The sequence below is a fragment of the Mauremys mutica genome, chromosome 1, assembly GCF_020497125.1.
Source record: "Mauremys mutica isolate MM-2020 ecotype Southern chromosome 1, ASM2049712v1, whole genome shotgun sequence".
NCBI lineage: Eukaryota > Metazoa > Chordata > Testudines > Geoemydidae > Mauremys > Mauremys mutica.
In genome coordinates, this window is record NC_059072.1 from 132,849,695 (window position 1) to 132,863,212 (window position 13,518).

General features: G+C 46.2%; 1 protein-coding gene across 4 annotated transcripts in view; it reads left to right on the forward strand.

Annotated features, from left to right (window-relative positions):
- The window catches only part of LOC123361708 (TRPM8 channel-associated factor 2-like), a 31,445-nt gene that overhangs the window by 15,994 nt on the left and 1,933 nt on the right, over positions 1-13,518 (forward strand). For all 4 annotated transcript variants that reach the window (XM_045001824.1, XM_045001821.1, XM_045001822.1 and 1 more), the window contains 5 exons: positions 1,079-2,052; positions 4,845-4,939; positions 7,965-8,178; positions 10,178-10,417; positions 12,380-12,717. In XM_045001824.1, coding sequence (XP_044857759.1) covers positions 1,079-2,052; positions 4,845-4,939; positions 7,965-8,178; positions 10,178-10,417; positions 12,380-12,717 — 1,861 coding nt within the window. The remainder of the gene's footprint in view (positions 1-1,078; positions 2,053-4,844; positions 4,940-7,964; positions 8,179-10,177; positions 10,418-12,379; positions 12,718-13,518) is intronic.

The window sequence follows — 13,518 nt, forward strand, 5'->3', positions numbered from 1 at the left end:
ACCTCAGGGAGTGTGCGGGTTCTTATCCCAGGGGGAGGAAAAAGGAATTAACAGGAAAGAAATAAAGCCAGAATCCTGCTAAAGAAATTTGAGGAAATGTAAGTAGTTGTGCTCCACAAATGTCTGTTTACATATAAAGGATGGATGATCACATGACAAAATGCTGTTACATACTTTTCTGAAATACAATGAGCCCTTTACTGCTGCACAAAGGAAATTCTCTAAGTTCTGATTATATAAATTAGCTCAGAACCAATTAATACAAAATATCTCTCATGCCTTATCCTCTGCTGTGCTATCCGGTATTTCATCTCTCTTCATGAATCCCCTTACTCTGTTCTGTTTCATATCTCTCATTCTCATCTCCTTACCCTCTGCTGCACTGGCTTTGCCGTGCCACTTCACATAGGATAAAGAGATAAGAAAAAGTGACATGAAATTGCCACAGAACAGTGCAAGGTAAGAGGATAAGAGGCTCATTTTGCTTTAGAACAGCGGTTCTCAAACGGTGGGTCAGAAGACAAAGTAGGTTGCAATCCTGTTTTAATGGGTCACCAGGGCTGGTGTTAGACTTGATGAGACCCAGGGCTCAAGCTGAAGGTCGAGCCCTACTGCCCAGAGCTCAAGCCAAAGCCTGAGCCCCGCCACCTCAATGGCTTTAGACTGGGGCGGCAGGGTTTGGACTTTGGACTTCAGCTTTGCCCCCACACACACCTGGGGCTGCAGGGCTTGGGCTCTTGTCCCACCTCTTGGGGTGGTGTCATAATTTTTGTTGTCAGAAGGGGGCCATGGTGAAATGAAGTTTGAGAACCCCTGCTTTAAAATGATTATTCAGAACAATTGCAACTAAAGGCAGAGCACTGTCTCTCAGGTGAAGGCAACTCATAATAATGCCTAGAAGTTTCCATCAGTAGATCTCAAAGTGAAGAGATCTTTGTAGAAGTGATTTCAGAATATTTGGATATGGCAGAGCAGAGATAATGTTTTCACCCCTCTTAGCCAGAATCTTCCTCTTCCATCTCATGATGCTGTAACAGTGCTGCATGTGACCTGACAGGAACATCTCTTGGTTTTGCAGGCATGGGCTAGATTTCAGCAGAGACTTAAACCTTCTCCTAAGAGGTGTGTCAGAGCTAGACATAGTGACAGATGGTGTGCCCTCTCACCTGCTGGTCCATGGCACACTGGCCTTCCCCCTTGGCTTGGACAGCGCCTATCAATGCTTTCTTGGAGCAGCTCACTATGGCCGGGGCCGTGTGGTGGTGGCTACACATGAGGTCCTTCTTAGCACCCCAAAGCTCACAGACTTCATCCTCAATGCCATTCACTGGCTGGGTGCTGAGAAGAGAGGGAGAATTGGCATCAATCCTAATCTGAAGAACCTTCATGACCTGCTGACTCAAAGACAGGTGGTGTGCGAGATCTCAGAGCTTACTGACAATCTCAGCATCTACTGCTGCCAGTCCTACAGTGACAATGAGGCCAAGAAGATCCATGAGTTTGTGGCAGAAGGAGGGGGCCTGCTGATTGGAGGTCAGGCTTGGTGGTGGGCTTCTCAGAATGAGGGCCAAAATGTTCTGGCTGAATATCCTGGCAACAAAATCCTCAATGGGTTCGGGATCAGCATTCTGGGGGAAACCATGGAGGTAGGCAAATACCCAGTGTTACGACCCGAAGAGCAGTGGGGACATTACCATTTCCGCAGGGCACTCGCTCAGTTCCAGCAGCACTTAGACAAGAAGGAGGAACTCCAGCCCCCAGTGACAGGCTGGCTTCAGAAACTGAGCCGGGATTGTGCCAAAGTCCTTCAGATCCCAGTAAAAAATGGCCACGTCTATGCCTCATTGTACCACATCCTATACGAGATGGTGCAGAGCAATGGGATCCCATCGGTGAGCAAGGAACACCCAGTCAAGGGGAACTCCAAGGAGGTCGTGCTGCTTCACGTGGCTACAGCATTATGCCAAACCATGTCCGACTGTGCGAGGCTAGCACTCTGTGAACTCCCCACAGTCCCTAGCACCACTGTGGAAATCAACTGCACAAACTCAGGTGAGAGAATCTGTCCTTCCTCACTAATCTCCCCTCCCCCTGTTTCAACATGGAATGGCCTGTAGAACACGGGGTACAACAGTGCATAACTCTCCATAGCCCCGATCACATAGATCACACCTGTCACATTGTGTGCAGAAATGCAAGAGATGGAAAGGCTCCTCTGAGGTTACATTTAATTTCTGCTTCTGGATCTAGTTTAGGCTTTCCCCCTAAAGTCAAGTCTCCATTTTTATCTAGTCCAGTTTTAAATTATTTGAGTGATGGGACTTCTGCAATTTCTCTAAAAAATTCATTCCATGACCTAATACACCTCACAATCAGGAAACATTTCTAAACATTTAGCCTTAATTTACTTTCATCAGCCTCATCCCATTACTGCTAATTACACCCCTTTGGCGCACTCTAAACAATTGCTCTCCTCAGAGTTTACAGCTTTCAAATTAGAACTTTTCAGGAATTTTTTGTCAACAACTTTTTTCAACAAAAGCCAAGAACAACAATTGGCTGGTGTTTCTCCTCCATCTTCTGACCAGTTTGATGAAAATCTGCAAAAGTTTCCCCTATTTTAGCCTGGGTTTTGATCAGCTCTATTTCAAAGAAAGCCCCTTCTACCTCCATATTTCAGCATCATTTGGCTAAACTCGATAGGTAAAATCCTGGCCCAACTCAAATCAATGAGTTTTGCCACTGAGACAGGATTTCACTTTACCCATTTCCTTCCTAATCTTTATCAGCAAATCCCTCCAGCCCCTTAATCCAGTGTTCAGTTTGCAATGAAAGGTTATGGGGCTCAAGCAACAAGGTGCTGGTGTTCAATCAATATTTTTACATTCATAACCGATGCAGTGAGCCCAAAGGTGCCCGGGCTCAGCCTTGGCAAACCCTGGCACAAATTAAGCACTGCCTTAATCATTCAGGTTGTTTTTTCTCTATATTCCTCCATGTTATTGATATCTTAATGGAACAGAGATGCCCAATACTGAATCCAGTATTTCTGGTGCTGTCACCAGAAAAGCAGAGAGAGAGACCCTTACCTCATATTTTACAATGTAATTAAACCTCTGCCCATGTAGCCCCAACATTCACATTTGCCGTTTTGCTGAGGCACAACATTGCAAGCTCACGTCTAATTATTGTCTATTATCACTGGAACTACTGTTTTTTGAAATCATCTGTTTTTCGATAAATGTTTTAGTCAAGCTATATTATCTTGAGTTTGTCCAGGATGAACTACTTTTTCCCCACAGTCCTATATTTCTCTCCAAGGTGGTATTCGAAGGTCACCTTATTGAGCTATTGGCCTGCCCACATTCGTCCCATGCCTGCATACCATTGCGGGAGAAACGCTTTTTCATATACTTGATATTAAAACGTCCTTGGGATGCTACTTGGAGCAGACAAAAACCCTTAGAAAGTCCACCCAACTTTTTATTCCTTTGATACCAATTCACTGGATAGTGCTATTTGCTAAGAAGACTACGTCTAAATGGGTATCAAAGTACATCTTCTGGCTTCCCCTCCCTGGCATGGCACTAGAAGGCTGTATCAATGTGAATTTAGTCACAGGGAAAGCTGCCACAACTAGCAATTTTGTAGTTCTCTTCCCTGAATTCATCAGCAAAGGAGCAATATGGTCCTCCCTCCACGTGCTCCTGCAGCCTTATTGTTTGTTTGTGTTGAGAAGCCCACCTTGGACTCTCTGCATTCCAGAACTTATTTCCAAAATAAAGGAGAGGCCCAGTTCTCCTGCCTCCAGAGAAGTTGTTCATTTGTTTTAGGGATGTGGATGTCCCTTATTTTATGTAGGCCAAGGCTTTTTTCCTAATCAAATTTGGGTTTCTCACACACCCCTCCCGTTCAATGTTACTGTTCAGACTAAAAAGTCTCCCTGGTAATGGTCTATTCTCTTAATCTGCCCTGTAACATTTTTAACAACCACCTGTAACAACCACCACCAACTTTCCATATCACTGTTAAAAATGCTCTCTCTTCTTTTGGCCTATCCCTCATGCCTCTTAATCTCCAGGAGTGAGAATCACTGGAAATATGGAAATCACCGTAATTCTGTTTCTTTGAAAACATTATTTAACAGGCTTTCCATCCATCCCCCTCTAAGTTGGTTTTCTTCCTTCTGGGGTATCTATATTTATTACAGCTCCTTGTTTTTACATTGCTGAGGCAACAATGTAAGGTTTCATATTTTAATTGGTATCCCTCGCTGAGCTTCACCTGCTATTCAATTCAGAGAAAAGCATGGAGTCTTATGGCAGTGGTGTGTCCATATAATCTAATCTAATGTTCAGATAATGTGTGATGACCAGTAAGGTCTTTGCTCCTGCTGTACCTCCCTATGCTCGAGACCTTAGATTTTTGCCCAAGGGAGTACATTTGGTTTGTGCTAAGGAGCAGGAACCCAGGAGTGAGGATCCTGAATGATGTTGTTTAAAGAAACCAGACTGAAGGATTGTAATTTGCCCTTTTGCTTGCAGCTCTGACAGCAGCAGCAGAATATCATACAAATCAAGTTGTTACAAAGTCTGCATAATGGTAATGTTATAAACAAGAAGTTAATTTCCTAGGAGAATGCAGCAGGAAGTATTAGCCCTCCCCTGCTCCCCTACTCCATCTCACATGGAATACTCTTCACCCCCCGATGACATTCAGTGAGAGGAGACCTTTCCTCATGCAGACTGGCCATGCCATTGTCTTGATCCTTTCATACTGGAAAACAGACGGAGGTGTTTAAGAGTAGCTCTGTGTTTAGACCTGTCCTCTGTGTTTTATGCCAGGTGATGCAGCATGGAGGAGCACAGGACTTTACCTTCCACGTGGGAACACAGTGACCTTTATATTTCCTAGTACTGTTACTGGAGTTGGCCTGCAGGTGAACTAATCATCCTTTCTGACGCCTGTTACTTCTCTTGAACTGTAATTCTACTCGGAAATGTGATTACATAAAAAATGACACCTTATTGTACAGCTCTGCTCCTGGAGGATATTCAGCTCTGTGGAAAGATAATGGCTTCTTGCTTTGTAAGAGCATTTACCATGCAGAGCAAACACAGGCAGTAGAGAGGGAGCTAGATTCTCTGTCTTCTTGTGCATTATGTCTTCCTGACAAGAGACTTGTTTACTAAGTTCTAATGAATTGTCCCATAAATATTAAGCTATTTGGAAATGTGATTACATAAAAAACGACACCTTATTGTACAGCTCTGCTCGAAGACAGGGGCGGTTCTAGCCATTTCGCCGCCCCAAGCACGGCGGCACGCCGCGGGGGGCACTCTGCCAGTCGCCGGTCCCGCGGCTCCGGTGGACCTCCCGCAGATATGCCTGCGGAGGGTCTGCTGGTCCCGCGGCTCCGGTGGACCTCCTGCAGACGTGCCTGTGGATGCTCCATCGAAGCCGCGGGACCAGCGGACCCTCCGCAGGCATGTCTGTGGGAGGTCCACCGGAGCCACCTGCCGCCCTCCTGGCGACCGGCAGAGCGCCCCCCACGGCATGCCGCCCCAAGCATGCGCTTGGCGTGCTGGGGCCTGGAGCCGCCCCTGCTCCCAGAGGATATTCAGCTCTGTGGAAAGACAATGGCTTCTTGCTTTGGAGGAGCATTTACCATGCAGAGCAAACACAGGCAGTAGAGAGGGAGCTAGATTCTATGTCTTCTTGTGCATCATCAACAGAATTGTTTACTAAGTTCTAATGAATTGTCCCATAAATATTAAGCTCTTTGGTTTAGGACCCAAATTATCTTATATCTTTATTTGGGCCCAGATCCCCAAAAGCAATTTAGGTCCCTAACTCCCAGTGAAATCAGTAGAAGTCGGGTGCCTAAATACCTTTCAGGATGTGGGTCATAGTTCCTGGCACAGTGTGCCCCCAAGCTTGGAGCTCTCAAGTAGCTATATCATCAATACATGGTTAATAACAATAATGAGGTAGGACAGCTGAGTGATTACAGTGCTTGACTACAATCCTGGAGCTTGTGAGGTCGACTGTCACTGGATCTCACAATGAAAATCTGCCTTCAATTCACCCAGCTGCAAAATGGATCCCTGCTCCATAGGGTTAGGGAAGTCAAAGAAGGTCAGAGGTGATGCACACTGCCTTGTGTACCTTGGCTATGGAAACTGATCCATCTTAAATTGCATCAACCTGATGAGCCATCTGTGGCTGGAGGCAGACTTTCAATAACAATAATCCATGCAGATCCATTGCGTAAAGATTACAGGCCAGGACTAAGAGTCCTGGGACCTTAGGCAAATAACTTGTGAGTTTCCATTGATTTCACTGGAGTCGTGAATGCTCAGCACCTCAGAAAAGCCAGGCTTTCATTTGTCTGGGCCTAAGTTTCCTTCTCACAGGGCTTTTGTGAAATTTACATTGATGCCTGTGAAGTGTGATATGAGCTTCAGATGGAAGCTGCTATTGAAGCACAAAGTATTAATAATTGTTTCTCAAATGACACATTGGAGATGTAATAAAATGCCACTGCTCGTGAGCTTTTACCCCTATGCTTTGTGGGGCCACTTTAAATACAGACTCTAAAGCAGAAAGACAGAACAGTGAGGTCTGTAAATCTCACATCTCAGATCATTGCTCCATTGATTCCATTTGATTATAACTAAGGCTGTGAGTCTGTCACAGAGGCCACAGAAGTCACAGATTCCGAGACTTTCTGGGACCTCTGTGACTTCTGCAACTGCAGGTTCGACCAGCCTGGGGAACACCTGAGCAGCTTGGGCAGCCCCTAGACCAGCCACACCCGCTGCTGCTAGGTCAGTCTTGGGCCACTGCACCTCTCCCCATAGGTGCTGGAACTAGAGGTGCTGCACCCCATGGCTTGAAGTGATTTCCATCACTTACAGAATTTACAGTTTGGTTCAATGGCTCTTAGCACCCCTACTATACACATTGTTGAACCACTTCCCCCTCCCCCAGCAGCAGCAGGAATTTGGGTGTGTGAGGGGGCTCAGGGCTGAGGCATGGGGTTGGGTTGTGGGAGGGGGTGAGGGCTCGGGGGGGCTCCCCGGAAGCAGCCAGCATGTCCGGCTCCTAGGCGGAGGTGTGGCCAGGTGGCTCTGTGCTTTGCCTCCACCTGCAGGCGCCGCCCCCACCTCCATTGGCTGGGAACCCATTGGTGCTCATGGTGGGGGCAGCACGCAGTGCCCCCTTGTCCACGTGTCCACCTAGGGTCCGCAGGAGCCAGGTAGGGAGTCACCAGCCCCACCAGACCCCCCCTGTAGCTCCCCCAACACCAGTGGGGGTCCCGGACCTCCACCCACCCTTGCCCACCCAGCACCAGTGGAGGCCCGGGCCGCCCTCCCAAGAGCACTTGTGGCATCCCCAGGCCGCCCCTTCCACAGAGCACCCAAGTTTTATTCAGGATATGCAGTACAAGTCATGGACAGGTCATAGGCCATAAATTTTTGTTTACAGTCCATGGCCTGTCCATGACTTTTATTAAAAGTACCCATAACTAAAATGTAGCCTAAATTATAACTGTCTCCTTGGCCTAGATCCTGAAAGGCATTTAGGCACCTAACTCTCATCCCATTGCAATCCAGAGGAGCTAAGGCCCAGCTCCACAATAGGATAAGTGGCCCCATCAGGCAGAGAGGAGAATTTAACCTGGATAACTGACATCCTGGTTGAGTGCTTGTATGGCCCAAAATTTTAGCCCAGTGATTAGAGCACTCAACCAGGATGTCAGTTATCCAGGTTCAATTCTCCTCTCTGCCTGATGGGGCAAAAAGATTTCAACAGGGACTAGCACCTCTCAGGGCATTCTGGTGTGGGGCTCCCGCAGTCTCTCCTGCTGAAGTTGTTCCACTTGGATAAGTGTTTAAACAATGGTCTGTAAAGTTCATTGCTCAGTTGTTCCCATAACCAAGCCACCTTTTCATTTCCAGGTGCAGATTGGGTGTCACTCAGATGACCTCAGCAGAGCAGAGGAGCTGAAACGCCCCCCTGTGGTGATACGCAGATGTGATGTCAAAGATCAGAAGATGTCAGTCTCCTCTCTCTGGGGGGGCCTCATTTACATCATAGTGCCAAAGGGAAGCCAGCTGGGGGGAGTGTCGATCGCTGTAAAAGGGGCTGTGCAGGCTCCTTTCTTCTGGCTTGGTAAGTGTGCTGGTAAATGGTCTGCACATCTCTTCTCAGCCAGTTTTGCTGCTGCTGCTGATGATTGTGAAGAGACACACAGAGACGTGCCTCTCTAATTATCCATGGTTTGGGCTTGATCAGTTTTCAGTCAGTTCTTGTAAGGTGTAATTGCTCCTCTCTCTTTCACTCACTGCAGCCACCAACTGCCTTTATCATGTTGCTTGTTTAAAGTCTAGTGCCACTTCTGAGCAAGATCTTTAGTATGTATTGTGTATTAGTTGTGTATTCACTAAACCTTCTTCTCCTCTGTCAGAGAGAATAGTGTATCTCTGCCAACTTGATACCTTCATGTTTCTCACCGGACATTAGAGCAAGAATAATGGGTATTTGATAGCACCTTAAAATGCTAAGAGGGAAGAGGATAAAGGCAGAAGATGGAACCAACACTGGTAGGGAAAGGAGATCATAGCCTCATGCTTTTAGGCAGGGCCGGCTCCAGACCCCAGCGTGCCAAGCGCGCGCTTGGGGTGGCATTTTGCCGGCAGGGTGGCAGGCGGCTCCGGCGGACCTTCCGTAGTCAGGCCGGCGGGCGGACCACCGCAGCCGCGGGACCAGCGGACCTCCCGCAGGCATGACTGCGGAAGGTCCGCCGGAGCCGCCTGCTACCCTCCCAGCACACCCTCCGCAGGCATGTCTGCAAGAGGTCCCTCGGAGCCGCGGGACCGGCAGTGCGCCCCCTGCGGCATGCCGCCGTGCTTGGGGTGGCCAAATTCCTACAGCCGCCCCTGCTTTTAGGGGTTCTCAAACTTCAATGCATCGCGACTCCCTTCTGACAACAAAAATTACTACGCAACCCCTGGAGGGGGGACCGAAGTCTGAGTCCGCCCAAACCCACCACCCCAAGTGGGTGGGCCAAAGCAGGAGTCCAAAGGCCTAAGCCCTGGGTGTGGGGCCTGTAACCTGAGCCATGTCGCCCAGGGCTGAAGCCCTTGGGTTTCGACCCCAGGTGGTGGGGCTCGGGCATTGGCCCCAGACCACAGCAAGTCTAACGTCAGCCCTGACAACCCCATTAAAATGGGTTGTGACCCACTTTAAGGTCTTGACTCCCGACCCACAGTTTGAGAGCCACTGAGCTAAATGAATCCAGCAAAATCTCAGGCTGCTTTAAGTTTTCCTATAGATGTACAGGGCCAAATTTAGAATTGCTGTACGTCCACAGGGGTCCACTGAAGTCAGTGGATTGGGACGGGACACACAGTCTGAATTTGGTCACAAATTAATATTACTAATGATTCTTGAATCAATAGTATTTTGAACATATTGTTCCCATGTATTCAAAGTGATTTTCCTTGTGTTCAAATGTGCTTTAACCTGATAGTAAAATTCTCTTTAAAGAAAATCACTAGTGTTTCTTATTCATACAGCCTTGGTGAGAACAAATGACTTTTCTTTGCAATTAGTGGACTGAATTGATCCTCAGCCCCTAGTTTTCATGTTAAACAGAAGAACACACTTATTTTATCATTTCTGGCTGTTAACTATAACACTAATTAGAAAAGGGAAAAGTCAAATATAATTATTTGTTCAATAGCAGCTCTTGAAGGTCCCAATCAGGATCGAGGCCCCATGGTGCTCGGTATTGTACAAATGCAGAATAACAGATCATTTTTGCCTCAAACAGCTTGCAGTCTAAATTGAAAAAAGGTGCAACAGGGTCCCAGTCCACAAACCAATGAATACAGTGGGCGGGTTTCCATTTACCACAATGGACTTTGGATCAATCTTTGAGAGAATGCAACCAAAAAAAAAGAGGGGAGGAGGACAAAGAATAATAAATCAAATCAAATCAAATCATGAGGTTACTTAAGTAGCTTCTGCTCATCTTTAAGGCTTCCAAGGGCCTCAAGTATTTTAATTTATATTAAAATATCAAATGAAATCAGCGATACCCAACTGACACGGAACCAAATCATCACAGGATTTGTGCACTTAGTCTCTCTCTCCCGTCTTGATGCAGGAAAGACATCTAAGAGCCAGTGGCTGACTTGCATCCATCACTATCCAGCTCCGTGGGCCGAACTAGCTACCCAAAATATCATCTTAACGGTGCCTGCTGACAGCATCCGTCCCATAGACGATCCAGAGCCTTTGCTGACCCTCTGGGAGCGGATTATGGCAGCTGTAGCTGAGCTGGCTGCTACAGGAGCCACGTTCCCTCAGCCAGAAAGGATTGTAGCAGATGTTCAGATCTCAGCCGGTGAGTATGGTGTATTTCCATAAAAGGCAAAAGAGCGACACTCTGGGGTAAAGGATTCAATTGGAGGCTGGGAGCCAGGAATTCTAATTGCAATGTTGGTTCTTCCACTGACACTCACTATAACATCTTGGAAAGTCACTAACCTCTGTTGAGCTTTTCACCAAGACACAAAATGTGGTGAATACAGTGGGACCCTCTAACAGTGTAACTCTATTTATAGTGAAGATCCTCTCCCAAGCACACCCTTATTCGAGCTGTCAGCTCCTGCCTCAGTTTACTCTAGAAGCGGGAGGAAAGGAATTGGTCATACCCAACTCACAGTACAGCCGCTCTCCTTACCAGTGCAAAATTATTCTACACAGCTACAGATGGTCAAAATACCGAGAGGGAAAAATATATGCTATTAATAGAAGGATTTTAGAAACTGGTCTGGATGAAGACTTATACAATGTTCGGTACATTTATTCAATCCACTAGTGAGCTGCCTGGTCAATTCTGAAGCTTGAATACCCACCCTGATCCTTGGCAAATGCTCTATACAAATGCCATTTGTTTGCTTTTGATATCTGTCAAATTCTAAATTCCAAAGTAGCAAATACTGTGACTGGCTTAGTTATGTGTAAGTGAACCGAACTTCAGCAGATTTGTAGTTTAGCAAATGTAATTCAACCCCCTCCACCTACAATATACTTTCTAGTCCTTTGTTCATTCCTAGATTTAAATGACTCCAATCATGGAGCTTCCTTTGAAGAAAACTATTCTATATTCTACGTTAGTAGATCTCACCACTATAAATGTTTCTTGGTCAATTTCATCACACTACTTATACATCCTTGTCCAGCTGTACAATTACGCTCCTGCTGATTGTTAAATGCTTTGTTGGACTGGGGCCAGAGCATGCAGCATTTTACTGGACTCAGTGCCATCTGAGGATGACTCAGTGGTCTATCTGAAATTACTTGGTGGATGTCAGTCCAGTCCACACCAACAAACAACCATCATGATTAGAATTATTTGTGCCCTGTGTTGAGAATCAGAGGCCAAGGATAGACTGGATCATGAAGACTGAACTAACTTCTCACCACAAGGGGTGGTCCCGCCAAGAAATTGAGATCAATTGAGAGAAGGTGGTGTGTAATTTAGAAGCTTGTTCTTCCCCTGCCCAGGCTGTGTCTTTTTTGTGGATTTACTGAGTGTTTTGTTATCCAACCACAGTTGTCAACCCAGCACCTTTCTTCATGCTGAAATTGACTGTAACAAAGAAATGAAATATCAATACTAAATCACACTGCCCTCCCGCTTTTCTCCCCCCGTTCCCTCCCCCACCCCCTGCAAACTGAGGGGATTGGCATCTCTGACACTCAGACCATTTATTTCTAAAGAGCCGTATAATGAACACGGTATTAAAACATTCTAAAATACAATAAAAACATTAGATCTGGGGACACCACTACAAAAATGTTCATGAATATCAGCTCTATTGCTTTAATGCATCCTCCGTGGTGGTGTTTGTGCCTCTCTTGGCTGTGATTTCCATCAGCATTTGAGTTTCACTGTCACAAAAGGTCACGGAAAGTGAATTTCAGAGAGGTGTGCATGAATCTGTGCAGAAACTGAAATTTTCATATTAACATGGGAGTATTCTCAGTGGAAGGGCCTGCACATACACCCCCAAACAGGTACAGCATTTACAACAAGATGACTTATCTGACCAATCACAACATGGATCAAATTTTGATTATCAAATACTCACACTGACTTGTTTTAAGTATTCATCCAGTAACACTGACTAAGGAATTAATTCGAGGAGCTATCCAGAGAATAATTCCAGACCACAACAAAGGGTTTAATTGGTCCGATTTATTGTTCTTTGCAAATTATTTGCCAATTTCTAAAAAATACAAAACAACTTTCTTGAGCTGAGGTCTCACCTTGACTGTCGGCCCCGTCTCCCCCCTCCAGGCTGGATGCACGCTGGCTACCCAATCATGTGTCATTTGGATTCAGTAAAGGAGTTGGTGAACATGGAATACATGCACGCGAATGGCCTTTGGGGTCCCTTGCATGAGCTGGGACACAACCAGCAGCGGGCAGGCTGGGAATTCCCCCCTCACACTACTGAAGCCACCTGCAACCTGTGGTCTGTCTATGTGCATGAGAAGGTGCTGGGGATCCCCAGGGACAGAGCCCACGAAGAGCTACAGTTGAAGAACCGCAAGAAGAGAATCAGCGATTACCTTGGCAAAGGAGCCCAGCTAAAGGATTGGAATGTCTGGACTGCACTGGAGACCTACCTGCAGGTAACACAGAGAGATTCATAAGAATGTGTCTGAATGCAAATGATTCTATAAAGGATGCTGGCTGGTTTGTATGTTCCACAACCATAGAAGCAGGTGGTAGCCGGGTGAGAGAACTCAAAAACTTCACCCTCAAAATTCAGGCCCTTCCTGCTTGGGCTAAATAAGACTCACCATTCACTGAATGGCTTATTTATTCTACAGGCCTCAGCACTACATACTGACATAGAATTACAGATCTATTTCAGTGTGTCTAGTAGAGGGCAGTGGTGGCACATTCACATCAACTAGCACATTTAATAATGCAGGTTAAATTGTTTCTGAAAAGTAACTATATAAAAAAGACACCTTCAAACTCTAAGACACACTCCTTGTGTGCAGGCAGAGTTATAGTCCCTCACTTTAGTGACTAAGGGATAGATTTTAAGGGTATTTTTAAGGGCATAATCAGCAACATCTCAGAGAGAGGAAGGTGAATTATGCATCATCAGAGGTTGTCAAGCCAACAACTTGGATATACTCAATGAAGCCACACCAGGTGCATAAGTATAACTGGTTCTATTGCCAAAGTATAATAAGCTTCAAGATCAAGAAGTATAATTCTTACACCCCTTTGCTACGGACAGTCCCGAACCTTCCAGCCTTGTCCTTGAGGGCTCGTAGCAGATGCTGCTCCAGCATGGGGAATTCCTGGGCACCCACAAGGCCTAGGTCCGCAAGCAAGATTGTTCATCTAAAGCAATTCTCATAGCTGCTTTTATCACCACCTTCTTCTAAGGGGAGGCGTATTCACCCATAAGCAGG